Source organism: Ammospiza nelsoni, chromosome 18 (assembly GCF_027579445.1).
Source record: "Ammospiza nelsoni isolate bAmmNel1 chromosome 18, bAmmNel1.pri, whole genome shotgun sequence".
In the NCBI taxonomy this organism is placed as follows: Eukaryota; Metazoa; Chordata; class Aves; order Passeriformes; family Passerellidae; genus Ammospiza; species Ammospiza nelsoni.
Window position 1 is genome coordinate 13,875,058 of NC_080650.1, and position 13,862 is coordinate 13,888,919.

General features: G+C 55.6%; 1 protein-coding gene across 1 annotated transcript; it reads left to right on the forward strand.

Annotated features, from left to right (window-relative positions):
- The first annotated feature begins 3,919 nt into the window (after window positions 1–3,919).
- On the forward strand, window positions 3,920–8,695 carry SLC7A4 (solute carrier family 7 member 4). The gene is made up of 4 exons (XM_059485123.1): window positions 3,920–4,916; window positions 5,033–5,709; window positions 6,489–6,597; window positions 7,093–8,695. Exons 1-4 carry the CDS (start codon window positions 3,935–3,937, stop codon window positions 7,284–7,286), a joined length of 1,962 nt encoding a protein of 653 aa, XP_059341106.1. The 5' UTR covers window positions 3,920–3,934; the 3' UTR covers window positions 7,287–8,695.
- The last annotated feature ends 5,167 nt before the right edge of the window (window positions 8,696–13,862 follow it).

Sequence of the window (13,862 nt, forward strand, 5' to 3'; positions counted from 1 at the left end):
GAGACACCTTCATCCTCCTGGGAAGACACTGGTGCAGGCTGGCTGAAGTCACCATCTGTGGTCAGGTTTGTGACCCGAGCAATTGGCAAGGAAATTGCTCCCTGAGGTGAGGCTGGGGAAGGCAGGGGTGAACAGTGGGTTCTGTCGCAGGAAAGGATGCCCAGGGGCTGGGGGTGTCGCGTTGCCTCCCAGAAGCTTCCCTGTCCTCCACACAAGCTCTCTTGAATGGCTGGAGCAGCAGCAGAGTGAGGGTGTGCTTAGAGGAGCTGGGATCGAGGTTCCTGCCCTGTGGGGTGAGGGCTGGAGTCCACCTGGGTGCAGAGCCCCTGGGACCCAGGGCTGCTGCTGTCTACAGGGAGAGCGGGTGCCAGGGGCTGTTCTGGCACTGCCATGGCAACAGCAGCTCTCGGGCTTCCTGCTTCTGCCATCTGTTTGCACATGGCTCTGCCAGGCAGATTGCATCCAAGCTGAAATTTTCCATGCCTGTGCTCAGGTTGGGTTTCAGAAAGGTCAGGGTGGAGAGCTGCAGGGAGTTACACATGGGTAGCTGGTGGGAAAGGTTATCCTAAGGGAGCAAAGCCCCTGGGATGTGATCAGATCAGCAGGATTTCAGGAGAGGAACACTTGCTCAGCCCCTGAAGCTGAACAGTACAACATGGAGGATACTGATATTTTTCCAAGCAAGTGTCATTGTGTCACCAGAGGGGGACACCATCCCACAGCGTTGCTGTGCCCCAGCCACTGCAGTTGTGGTGCTGCCAGTAACACAGGGCAGCCCTGGTGAGAGCAACCCGAGGGGGCTGGAAATTCTGTTGGGCTTTGGCTGGCGCAGCTCCTTGGTTCAGTGACCTGTGCAGCTCCCAAACTCTCAACTGGTGTTCCAGGATCATGTGTTTGGCTTCAGGCATCCACAGACCTGGACCAAAGGTGCCTGCCCAGAGCTCCATGTATGCCAGAAATTACATGGAGAGGGGACGCAACCCAAGGATCAAGTTCCATGTTCAGGTGCAAGGTAACTGACATGAGAGCTATGGCTCCATGCCAGCCCCATGTTCACCCAGGAGGTGGAAGGTGAGTAATGGGTGGCAGGAAGGGACAAATCCTGTTTATTCCTTCCTTTTCCTATATTTTGGGCTGTTGAGGAGAAGAGCAAGGTCCCCTCCACACAGGAGGTTAATCCAGTGTGATAAAGGTGAGTGTGTTCAGGTGGGAGCCCTCAAGAGTTGCACTGTGGGCTCTGAGTTGTGGATGCAACTTGAGGGTGACATTTGGGGTGGTGACTAGTGGGTCCATGAAAATGTCAGTTTAAGTGCCCGGGAGCCATCAGAAAACTAGATGAAACATGAGAAGGGGATCAGAGAAGAAAATTAAAAACATGTTGCTGCTGTGAAGCACCTAAATAAATTCCTTCACCCTGACAAAGGCACGGTAGGGATGGCACAAGCTCTGCAAAGGCCCTGGGGACGCCAGGGATCTGGAACACCTTCCAGCTGAGCTGGACTCCTCTATCTTTGACAAAGGGCACAAGAGGGGGCAGGGTGGAGATAAAAGTATGGGTGACATGGAGAGGGACTTCACTCTAGAAACACAAGAGCAGTAGCATTGTAGGGCACCTGGAACAGGCAGGTTTGGGTGGGTTGAGTGACTGCCTGGGAAACTCCTGCCCCAGGGGGCTGCAGAGGCAGAAGGTTTCTGGAGGTTCAAGAGGAGGTGAAGCACTTCTGGAAAAGAAACACCTTTTGACTTAGAGATGGATAGAGGTGATTCCCCTTCACTGCCCTGCAGAGCCAGGTGGAAACACCACAGGCTTTTGCTCAGGATTTGTGCTCCTGGCCAGGCAGGAGGACTGTGAGCTGGAGGGGCCTGTTCAGGAGCTCCTCCTCCCACAGCTTTCTCCACACCTCAGTTTCTTCATGACAAACACCTGAGCAGAGAGGATGTGCCTGCCCTTCAGGTAGCTGCTGCAGAGCAGAGTGAGTAGAGGCAGAGGAACAGGATCTCAGCCTCTCGCTCCATCCAGAACTGCATCCAGGGGATGGGATTTGGGATAACTGCTCCATTACAGAATCACAGAGTAGTTTGGGTTAGAAGAGACCTTGGATTAGAAGCTCATGAGCAGGAACACCTTCTACTATCCCAGGTTGCTTCAAGCCCTGTCCAGCCTGGCCTTGGGCACTTCCAGGGATCCAGGGACAACCACAGCTGCCCTGGGCACCCTGTGCCAGGGCCTGCCCACCCTCCTAGCCAAGAATTCTTTCCTAATAACTCAGGTAATCCTGCCATTTGTCAGTAGGAAGCCATTCCCCCTTGTCACTCCAGGTCCTTGTCCCAAGTCCCTCTCCAGCTCTCTTGGAACCCCTTTAGGCATGGGAAAGAGCTCTAACGTCTTCCTGGAGCCTTCTCCAGGCTGAACACCCTCAGCTCTCCCAGCCTGCCTCCGGAGCAGCCCAGGCTGCAGCCTCTGCAACGTCTGCATGACCACCCTGCATCCCGTTTCTGTGCGGCTCCAGCGGGGGGTGCCCACCCTGGGGTGGTGGAGACCCCCCCATGTCTGCCCCTTCCAGGGGTTGGAGGTGCCGCCCCGGTACCGCAGGCTCCGCTCCCCGCTCCGGGAGGAGCCCCGGGCCCGCCCTGCCACCGCCCTTCCGCCGGGCCCCGGGAGGCGGAGCCGGCGGCGGCGGCGGCGCGGAGCAGGTGAGGCCGGGGCCGGTGCGGGGCCCCCGCCGCCCTCGCAGGTGAGCGACAGCCCCTGGGACCGGGGCCGGGCTGGGAGCGGCGCTGTGCGGAGCGTCCTGGGGGAGCGCGGCCGGGGTCGGGGTCGGGGCTCGGCGCCGCCCGGAGCCGGCATCGTGGCGGGGCTGAACAGGGGCGAAACTGTCGCCTCTCGCCGCCCGGGATTAATCCGGAACCCCTACACACCCTCCTCGGTCTGCGGGTCCCCACCCTTGGCCGCCCCGAACTCCGTGGATGCTCCGTGTCCAGTGGGCACCGAGCTCCGCATCCTCCCAGCTGCGCCTGTTGCGTTCGTTGGGATTGGGGACCCCGGTACTGCCAACGCCTCCGGTCGCGGGGACCTGGATGTGCTGGGCTGGGAGTCTCAGCCAGCACGGATTGTGCACGTTGTCCTCACGAGCCATCATCGGTCCCGTCATTCCACCTTCTCGTGGGCTTTCCGCAACCTTTTGGCCGCCGAGATGTGGACCCTGCTGTGGGGCTGCACCAGCCCTCCGTGCAGGACATGTTTTTTTACGTAGGTGTAGGGCTTCTGACACAGGAAGGAGGGCAGCTGGGAGGGGAGAGTGTCCCCAGAGTCACCAATCACATGGAGCAGCTGGGAAGCAGCACCTGAATGTCCCTAGTGCTGTGTCCTCCCACTGTCATGATGGCAGTGCCAGTGTGCCTTGTCCCTGGCACTGGATGGTTCTTGGTCTCCCTGGAGACTCCGATGGGAGCTGCTCTGGACTTCTGCTGCAGCCTCTGGGGAAGCAGCAGGATTCTGGGAGCAGGGAGATGCTGCATGCCCCCGTGGTGGGGTTCTGGCACAGCAGGGCGAAGTTCAAGTAGATGTTGGATAAGGTGCAGAGGAGGCAGCAGGGAAGCCTTCATCAGGGCCAGAGCAAACTGGTTTGGGCTTTAATGGGGAGATGCTGCCCTGCGAGTGCTGTGGTTTGCCTGCCACCTGGCACACTGGCACATGTCCCTGTCCTGTGCCACGCCTGGAGGAGGACACATCTCTCTGCTGAGCTCTCTGCTGGCTGAGGAGCCAGGGACGCCTGGAATGTGCCCTGGTGGCTTTTCCACCCTGTCCCCAGCACTCGATGCCTCACTACCAAGGGAACGTTCACCTCTCCCTCCCCCTCTAGCAGGTCGCCAGGCAGGATCTCACTGCTGAGGACCCCTCACTCTGCTGAGGGCAGGGCCCACTGCCTCCACGATGGCGAGATGGCTGCCCCGCTCCACCGACCTGACCCGCTTCTGCCAGAAGCTCAACCGGGTGAAGACCCTGGAGGATGACATGATGGAGACATCCTTTAACAGATGCCTTTCCACCATTGACTTGACGCTGCTGGGCATCGGGGGCATGGTGGGCTCTGGGCTGTACGTCCTCACGGGCACCGTGGCCAAGGAGATCGCCGGCCCCGCCGTCATCGTCTCCTTCATCATCGCCGGCTTTGCCTCACTCCTGGCTGCTCTCTGCTACGCTGAGTTTGGAGCCCGTGTGCCTAAGACAGGCTCTGCCTACATGTTCACCTATGTGTCCGTGGGTGAAATCTGGGCTTTCCTTATCGGCTGGAATGTGCTGCTGGAGTACATGATCGGGGGGGCCGCAGTGGCCAGGGCCTGGAGTGGCTATCTGGACTCCATCTTTAACCACAAGATCAAGAACTTCACTGAGACCCATGTGGGTGCCTGGCAGGTGCCATTCCTGGCCCACTATCCAGACTTCCTGGCAGCTGCCATCCTGCTGGTTGCTACTGCCTTCATCTCCTTTGGGGCCAAAGTGTCCTCCTGGCTCAACCACATCTTCTCAGCCATCAGCATGGGCGTCATCCTCTTCATCCTCATTATGGGCTTTGTCCTTGCACAGCCCAAGAACTGGAGCACCCAGGAGGGTGGCTTTGCCCCATATGGGCTGTCGGGCATCATGGCTGGCACAGCCACCTGCTTCTATGCCTTTGTGGGCTTTGACGTCATCGCAGCCTCCAGCGAAGAGGCCAGGAACCCGCAGAGGGCTGTCCCCAGGGCCATCGCTTTCTCCTTGGGGCTGGCCACCGGTGCCTATATCCTGGTGTCAGTTGTGCTGACGCTGATGGTGCCCTGGCACACGCTGGACCCTGACTCTGCCCTGGCTGATGCGTTCTACAGGAGGGGCTACGCCTGGGCAGGGTTTCTGGTGGCTGCTGGCTCCATCTGTGGTGAGTACAGGCAGTGGTGGGAGGGAGCTGCCCACCCTCCTGCCTTGGGGGCTGGGAACAATCTCCAGTTTGGGTTTGGGTCTGATGGGATCTTCCTTCTTCTACTCATCCCTCAGCAATGAACACAGTTCTGTTGAGCAACCTCTTCTCCCTGCCACGCATCGTCTACGCCATGGCCGAGGACGGGCTCTTCTTTCAGGTCTTCTCCCGAGTGCACCCCCGCACACAGGTGCCCGTGGTGGGCATCGTGGTCTTTGGGCTGCTTATGGCCCTGCTGGCCCTTGTCTTTGACCTGGAGGCCCTGGTGCAGTTCCTGTCCATCGGCACTCTGCTGGCCTACACCTTCGTGGCCGCCAGCATCATCGTGCTGCGCTTCCAGCAGCACAAGGAGGATGTCCCCGCCGCGGGGGCCGGCGGCCAGCCCAGCACTGAGCCCCACGAGGGCCCGGCCGGGGGCGAGCTGAAGGAGTACGAGTCCTTCTCCGACAAGCTGCACCTGGTGGACAGGGACAAGGGCAAAGAGCAGCGGGAGCCAGGGCAGCTGAAGGCAGCTTTTGAGCCCTACCTGGAGTTCCTCAGCGACTTCTACCCAGGTGAGGTGGTCACAGTGGCTGTGGTGACCTTGATGGTGTCTGCCATCTGCCTCTGCTCCATCTTAGTGTTCGGCAACACCCACCTCCACCTGCCCACCTGGAGCTACTCCCTGCTGCTGGTCCTCTTCAGTCTGGGCTTCCTGCTCAGCCTCCTCCTCATCTGGGCACACGAGCAGCAGCACAGCACCCAGACTTTCCAGGTATGCCCGGGGCCCAGGCAGGAAATCCCTCTGCAGGGGTGAGGGGAGGTGGGAGCAGCTCTGATGGACCCGCAGGGCTCCCAGGCACAGCGCTTTGTTGAAAGCACTACAACTGCTGAAGGAGGAGGAGAGAAGAGAGGAAGAGGATGTTTGTGGACACCCTGTGTGGGGAGTGTTGGTGCCTCTGCTGTTACTCTGTGTTCACTGGTCCCCCAGAGAGGACATCCCCAGCAGTTGTGTCCATCCCATGGGATGGATCCTACGGATTGCTCCTGTCCACCCTGGGCTCCCTTCTCTTCATCCTCACAATTCCTCTCCTCCTCTCCTACCTCAGCTCCTTACTTTGTCTGCCCTTAAGCTATGTGATGGAACCCATTTTCAGCCTCCAAACCACTTCTATGCCTCTTGTGCTCCCCCTCTCCTTTTTTCAGCCCACCTGAGCCCTGATGTAGTCAGTGCAGCTTCATAACACCAGTTGTGATACCACTTCCCTGCCATGCCCCTGCCCTGGCTCCTCTAGCAAGGACCACGTTGGCTCAGGATCACTCCAGGAGCTTGTTTGGTCCTCATGATGATGCCTGTGCCCACCCTGCCAGCCTGGGTCCCAGCTCCTGGCTCCATTGTTCCTTTTCCTTAAAAAAGCACCACTTCTAGAAATCCCAAGGTGACAGTCCCTTTGTCCCACACATTTGCCAATGCTGTGTTTTGTCCCTATAATTTTAAAGACTGAGAATGTGGTCCTGCAGGTGTCACCCCCGCCAACTCCTTTTCTCCTGCAGATCCCCCTGGTGCCCCTGTCCCCAGCACTGAGCATCATCCTCAACATCTACCTGATGCTGAAGCTCAGTTACATGACGTGGCTCCGCTTCGCCGTCTGGCTGCTCTTGGGTGAGTGCTCCCATGGCTGCTCCAGGGAGGGGGAACAGGTTTTGTCTTGGCACTCTCCAGCTCCTTTGGCAGTTCCCCTCCCCCATTTATGGGTATGTAAAGCGTATCCCGCCCCTTTGTGCCTCCAGTTCTCCTTTGGAGACACAAGGCGAGGTCTCCCATCATCTCCTGAGCCTCTCTGTTTCCCAGATTGTTACAGCTTGTTCCTGTTAAAAGTTCAGATCCTCCTTAAAGCCCTAGGCCAGAACCACCCCCTGCTCCTGAGGCAGCTCCCTGGGGCTCAGGAAGTCCTTCCCTTTCCCAGGGACTGAGGGTGCTCCCCTTGCTCATAACCTTGGGCAGGACACTTTTCCTCCTGCATGCAGCTCAGTTAAGCCCCCGTGGTGCTTTAGCTTCTCGCTCTGCTGGGTTACTGGCCGCATCCGTGCCACATTCCGCTGTGGTGCCAGCAGCCAGGCAGTGCTGGAGCCCCTGCTGTCCCTGTCCCCGCTGCAGGCTTGCTCGTCTATTTTGGCTACGGCATCTGGCACAGCAAGGAGAACCTGCGGGAGCCGCGGGCCCAGCGTGTCAGCGCGCGCTACGTGGTGTTCCCGGGGGGCAGCCTGGAGGAGCGGGTGCAGGCGGTCCAGCCCAGCTGCCAGCCTGCCGCTGGGCTGCCGGACACCGACACCGATGACGGCAAGAGATGACAGCCCTGCCTGCGGGGGCACCTGGAGACGGGAGCGGCGGAATCTCCTCCGGCAGTCAGGCGAGAGCCCCACGCCCCTGCTCCTGGTTCCTCTGACAGCAGAGCCACTGCGGCTGCCCGGGCTGTGGGGCTCCACCTGGAGAGGATGAGGATGCTCACCCTTCCCCACACACTTCTGACAGGTTGTGGAGGGGCTGGCTGCCTCCCTCCCCATGCCCTGCACTTGAGAGCTGGGTCTCAGCCCAGTGCCTGGCCTGCTCATGAGGAGCTGTGTCCTTGTTCACCTCTCCCCGAGCACCCCCTGGCACTGTGCAGTACATCTCCTGTCTGCCAGCACATCTGTGCAGCTGGGCATGCAGAGGTTCCCCAGGGACCAGGACAGGCAGCCCAGTGCTGCCCATGCTGACCCTCATCTGAGTGCAGCCCCCCTCCTCCTGCACAGTCCCCTTGGGAAGGAGGCAGGGGCCAATCCTGCATCCCCACAGGCACCCCTGCCATCCCTCTGCCCAGGGCTGCTCTCCTCAAAGCTGGGGCCGAGGGAGCTGAGGGGCAGCTGGAGACAGGACATGGAGAAGGGATATGGCCAGAGTGGGTGTCTGGGAAGGCACCTCGGGAAAGCCAGTGGAGGCTGGCACAGCAAAACCCAGCTGCATCTTCCCAGCTGCTGGAATTGACTCTGAGGGGTGGACTGGGGGCCATGCCCACAGGAAGATAATGCTATGGCCAGGCCCTTGCCCCAGTCCTGAGCAGGATATGGGTGCTCAGGACCCCAGGTATATTGCCCTGTTCCCTGGAGGTCCCCAGTGGCATCCCTGGGCTGGTCTGCCTGGAGCCAGCTCCCTACTTCTGCACCTCAGCAGCACCACCTGCCCCACCATGGGGACTCAACCCCCCATGCTGCCCCTTCCAGGCTCTCTAGGGCCTGGAACAGGCTCAGCAGGTGCTTTTTCAATATTGCCCCCTTCCCAGCAATCATCCCCATGCTTTGGGGTCACCCCAGCTGCAAGGATGCCATGGGAGTCCCCAGCAGCCCTGCTGCAGCCACCCCTGGCTGTTTTTCCCATGAGCCCATGGTCAGTCAAGTGTGAGGCTGCCAACTTGACAGGCCTTGCAGCATGGACACCCTGCCCCATCCTCATCCTCTGCATGCTGCGAGGAGCTGGGGACTGTGGGCAAGCTGTTCCATCACTTCTTGCAGGCCAGTCCCTGGGGGACCCTAGAGAGGCTGTGGGGACCCTCAGTAGGCTGTGCTGGCTCTGGTGAGCCCCTCTGTCTGCCAGCCCTGCTCTGTGTCCCACCTCGTCCCTGCGCTGCCGCCACCGGTGCTGTGGCCCCGCTTGGCACCTCTGTGTCGTGGCTTGTGAGCAACAGGCTGATTTGGTCACCTCATAAACACTGTTTCCTGCCATGGCTCTGACTGGTTGTGATCTCTGTGTCCCCAGGACTCAAGGTGGGAAGCACTCCCCCACTGATGCTCAGGAAAGCCCCCCCAGAAAGCAGGGACAGGGAGGGTGCCCACTGTCCCCCTGCTGCCACTGGGGTTCCAGTCATGAGGACAGGCTCCAGCCAGACCCACAGAAACCACGACCCCACGGGGCTGGGGTGGGCTGGGGCTTGATCCTTACAGTACACAAATACCCTGATAGTGTCCCAGGTAGGACCGAAGCCCACTGTGAGCAGTGAGGACAGTGCTGAGTCAGCACCAGGGCAGGGTTACTAAAGCTGCCCAAGGATGTGAGGACTGGTGCAATTCATAGGAATTATTTATAACCCACAGTCACCCCCATCCCACACTGGTGTTCTCTAGGGAAATGTCCTTCCTGAGATAACAGGGTCCTCCTTCATTAAAAAGCAGGTGTTCAACAGGCACCCAGGGAGGCACAGGCTGGACCCTCCTTAGTGACTCAGCTTTAATCCCCGTAATAAAGCCATTGTCAGCAGGACAAAGGCAAGTAAAAAGATCCACAGGGACACAGAAGGAAAAGGGAGCCCAGTGCAGAGCTGGGGAAGGGCAGGAAAGTCCTCACAGAGAGGGATGGGTTGAGGGTGACTTATATGTTCCCCTGTGGAGGAAAGTCAATGGCAGTCACATCTCTCAGCTCTCCTAGCAGGGGTCTCAATCAGCCTCTTAAGCTGCAAAAGATCAAAGAGTTATTGAATGAGCCTTGTAACCATTGATATTCATTCTGTTTAAATCTATTAATTTCTAAAAATGCACAGAAATCCCTGTTAGGCTGTCGCACACAAAGCACAGGGTCCTCCCCAGCAGAGCAGGAGGTGCCAGGGATGCAGCCAGCAGGGTATTAAAGGATTGGAGTGTAATTCTCTGGCACCTGGAAAGCTGGTGGGGCCTCCCAAGCACACGTGGGGTTTTTTTTGTAATAGGATTACAAAATTGGTTGTTTCATGTGTCATACACTATCCTACAGTGGTAGCATGCTCTGCACAGAACATGTATTAATTAATTTTTAATTGACTACTCATTAATGTACATAGAAGGGAGATGGCAGTAGCCATTCTACAGGAATTTGTTCCTGAAAATTTTATTAGCAGAGAAAAAAATCCAAACTAATCAGCAAAGAAGGCTTTAAGCAACAGGCTTTAAAATGGCAGCCTGTTGTAAGAGAAAACACTGGCTGCCCAATCCATACTCTCGATTCCAAACAGATGTAAAATGAAACCATTCCCATGTGCAACTCCCAGAACTCTGTTTCATGGAGCTCCAGGAGCAGCTACTTGCTGCTTCCCTGTGGCTGACCATACACCTGTTTTCCAGAGCAGTATCCTTCTCCAAATTAGCTTAAAAGTAGAAATAAAGTCCTCTGTTTTCTGGAAGCCATGGCAATGATGTGGTCAGGCTGCAGGAAATCAATCTCTTTCCAGTGCTGCAGGGAGCTATGTGGGTCAGTGCTGGAGTGGCTGGTGCTGGGGCTCTGGGAACTGGGAAGGGCTTTATGGGCCATGGGGCAGGAGCAGCTCTGGCACACGTGCTCTGAGCTGGATTAAGAGGGTTAATGTGAGTCTGGATGATAATCCCCACAGAGAGCATGGGAGTGGACAGGCAGCAGGCAGGGCTGGCTGAGCCTCTCCAGTGATGCTGCTAGACTGGGAGAATAGCTGGCAGGGCAGTGCTGGTTTGTTGTGCCCTGGGAGGACAGTTCCCATAAGGCAGCTGCAGCAGGACAAGGAGAAATGCAAATCCAGAGGGGAATAAAATGGGATTTGTACTAGAGAGAAAATGAGTGTTGGGGCTGCCACCTACCCCCTTTAAATGGCAGTGAGTAACCAAGCCTGTGGACTTTAGCCCCAGCTGCACCTCAGGGGTACTCCAGAGATGGACACACGGACTGAGCCAGTGATGATTTTGGAGGCTTCAGGGCACAGAATCACTGCTGCAGCCCATGCAGCCCCGGGGATGAGACCACTAGAAGCTGCAGAGATCTCTGGGCTGTAGGAGCTCTTACAGAGATCGCTGGGTTATGGAACCCACATAGATTGCTGGGCTCTTGCTTGGGAAAGCACAGGTGAGCAGGAGTTGCAGGTGCACAGTTTAATAACTGGAATGAGCAGCTGCTTGCAAAGTTGAGCCTTGTCCATGCTGGAGGGAAGAAAAGGGGGAGCCCCAAGCACTGGAAGGGGGTGGTGGGTTGCACCCAGGAGAGAACATCTCCACATCCTAATTAAATGACTTCCCAGCCTCATGTTTCTAAATTATCCCTCCCCCCCCCCCCCAGCTCTGAAAGCAGCACAGATGAGCTGCAGGGCTCGGGGAGGCTGGCTGTAAGTAATCCTCTCATTATCCTGTCCTGCTCCTCTCCTCCTCCTGCAGACGCAGCCCGAGGATGAGGTAAGCATCACGCAGCATTCCAGGCTGCCAGCAGCGGTGTATCAGCAGGAGAATGGCAGGTGGCAGGGTGGTCTTGTTGTCCCCTTGTCCCTGCACGATGTGCTGGTGGCCAGGCAGACAGGTGCCCAGGTCATTCCAGAGTGTTTGTGCTGTCTCAGCAGCCCTGCAGCCACAGCTCTTCCTTGTCTCAGCCCTTTCCAAGGAGCTGTGCAAGCGAGGGCACAAACGCCGTGGGCCCATCCCTGGGGCACAGCCTCCATCCAACATCAGATGCATCCACTGCCTCTGCTTTGGGGGCAAGGCAGGAAACGGCCATTTCCCCACATGTAACACACCACACACACACAAAACTGCAGCTGCTGCCCTCGGTCATCTTAGTGGGTTTTCCAACCTTACAGATTCTATAAAAGGAGAATAAATCTTCCCCACATACACAGGAGGCATGGAATGAAGCAGTGGACTGAAACTGCCATGAGGAAGATTTAGGCAGGAGACCAGAAACGTTTCCTGAGGCAATGACAGCTTGGCCTGAGGTTGTGAAACATCTGTCAGATGCTGGCAGGAAGGAGCTGCAGCGAGTGGCTCCTCTGGAGCCAGGATGGCTGATTTCTCAGTACCCCACGCCTCTCTTGCTAGGCTGGAAGCATTCTAGGGCAGCCAATCCTTGCTGGAACAAGAGCCAATGCACCTCTGGGCATGGCAGCACACTCAATATCCTAAAGGAGATGAAAGTGCTCAAGAAAAATACTTGGAAAACACAAAAACCCCTTTTCTGTGTGGCAGGAGCAGCTGGAGCCATGCTAGAGGCTCCACTGCCCAGCCCTACCTCCAGAGTTAGTAAGTGCTACAGCAAGAACTTTGGGATCACCTCTGTAACTTACACTAGAGAAGTTCCACATGGAACCAGGCAATGAGCTTCCCTGGAGCAGTAATGCTCATTTTCCAGAAACAGGCAGCTGGAGCAGTCCCAGAGCACTGCAGCAAAACAAGCTGGCAGATCCTTCTGAAAGGTGACAGGGACAGTCAAGGCTTCAAAAGGCCACTGAGCAAAGTGAGAGCTACTCAAGAATTCTGGAAAAATACCACTAGTGGCAATCAGTGTGGATTTGTGTAACCTCTGTGCTCTGACTCAGAGAGGACCTGGAAAGAGGCAGCAGTGCTGGTGCGCTGTAACACCTTCACGAGGCATCCAACTGCTACCTGGCACTTTTGCAAAGAAAACAAAAAGGAACAATATGGAATTGACACTTGGACCAAAAAAAAAAAAAAAAAGGCTCAGTACTAGAATCATTGAATCCCTTGTGAACAGGGATTCAACAAGTCTTCTGGTGAATTATTCCAAGATTGGTTTCCAACATAGAGAGAACACAACTTAATTTGAGGGAAGAGGAACAGTGATTCCAGCAGGGGAGATCAGCAGATAAATTTGGAGTAACTGGTATTTCAGTCTAACAGGACTACAGTTCTCAAAGTCCCTACATGTTAATTCCTCACAACCCTTGGCAGCAGCTGCCAAAGCACAGCAAATTCCCACACAATCCTCCTGGGCAGCTCCAGCTCCAGCTCCAGCTCCCTCTTCTCCCAGCAGCCCTCTGAAAGGCAAACCCCACCCGGGAACAAGGCAGGCCTGTGCTCGGTGTCCCTCAGGACAGCGGGAGGCCTGAGGTCCCCGTCCCAGTGACGCTGCCCAGTATAGCACTGCTGGCTCACCTGGTGTGTTTCGGTCCCCAAGTGGTTTGCTGATAGGTTTGTTGAGCCTAAATCCACACAGTTCTGACTCCAGTGACAAATTAATGTGTCAAAACATGGGCAAGTGGATCTTCTGCAGCTGGTGAATAAGGACAGACTTGGAGTGTACTGTTTCATAGGATTTTAATCTGCATCTCTTGTTTGGAGAATGCAGGGAGGGCAAGGGGCAAAGGACAAAACAGAAGCAATAAATGGTAAAAAATATTTTAAAATATAAGTACTTACACTGATTTAAACTAAGCCCCAAAAAACTTCTGTGTTCAATACACAAAGTTTTCATCTGGAGACTGAGACAGTGTCAGGATGGTTCTGATGTTTTTAGAGACAGCGCAAATTTAAAGACTGCAGCTCGTATTTATAAATTATATTTGCAAATGGTTTGGACAGACAGTTCTGAGACAAAAGCACAGGCTTGATTTATTAGATACATAACTATAAAATTATTTGTACATTTATAGGACAGACCCTGCTAGGTAAATAATATAATTATTTTCAAATAAAGAAGATAAACTTTATAGAATCACAGAATGTTTTAAGTTGAAAAAAACTTTTAAGACCATTAACCCAGCACTGCCAACTCACCACTAACCACCAACATGTGGTCTCTTTCAGCCTCAGAGGCTGGAAGAACTGCTTCTTATTTTGGTGAGTAAAATTTTTCTAGAATAAAAACAATATATAGACTACAAAACAATATCTGTATTGATTTATGAATCAGAAATTAAAACCATTCAAAACATTCATTATAGTAATTTTGACTCTAAAAAGGAAAAATCTAGAAACAGAGAAATGAAAACATCTGTGATATGTCCATAGATACTGGATGATTTTCCCCTCTTAATTCCAAGGTCCATGTGCTCCCAGGTCATAAATGACTCCTGGACAGGCACAGGCACAAGGCCAACAGCACATCAGCTTCAGGTGAGCTTTCACAGTTTAACAACAGGAGTGAAAACAATTCCCTGCTCCAAGCCTTTGGCC

What these genes read in the sequence shown, in the direction of transcription:
- SLC7A4 (XM_059485123.1), top strand. Translation starts at nt 3,935, where the DNA reads ATGGCGAGATGGCTGCCCCGCTCCACCGACCTGACCCGCTTCTGCCAG. An exon ending in GGCTGCTGGCTCCATCTGTG is followed by an intron (nt 4,917 to 5,032) that starts GTGAGTACAGGC and finishes CTCATCCCTCAG; the next exon opens with CAATGAACACAGTTCTGTTG. An exon ending in ACAGCACCCAGACTTTCCAG is followed by an intron (nt 5,710 to 6,488) that starts GTATGCCCGGGG and finishes TTTCTCCTGCAG; the next exon opens with ATCCCCCTGGTGCCCCTGTC.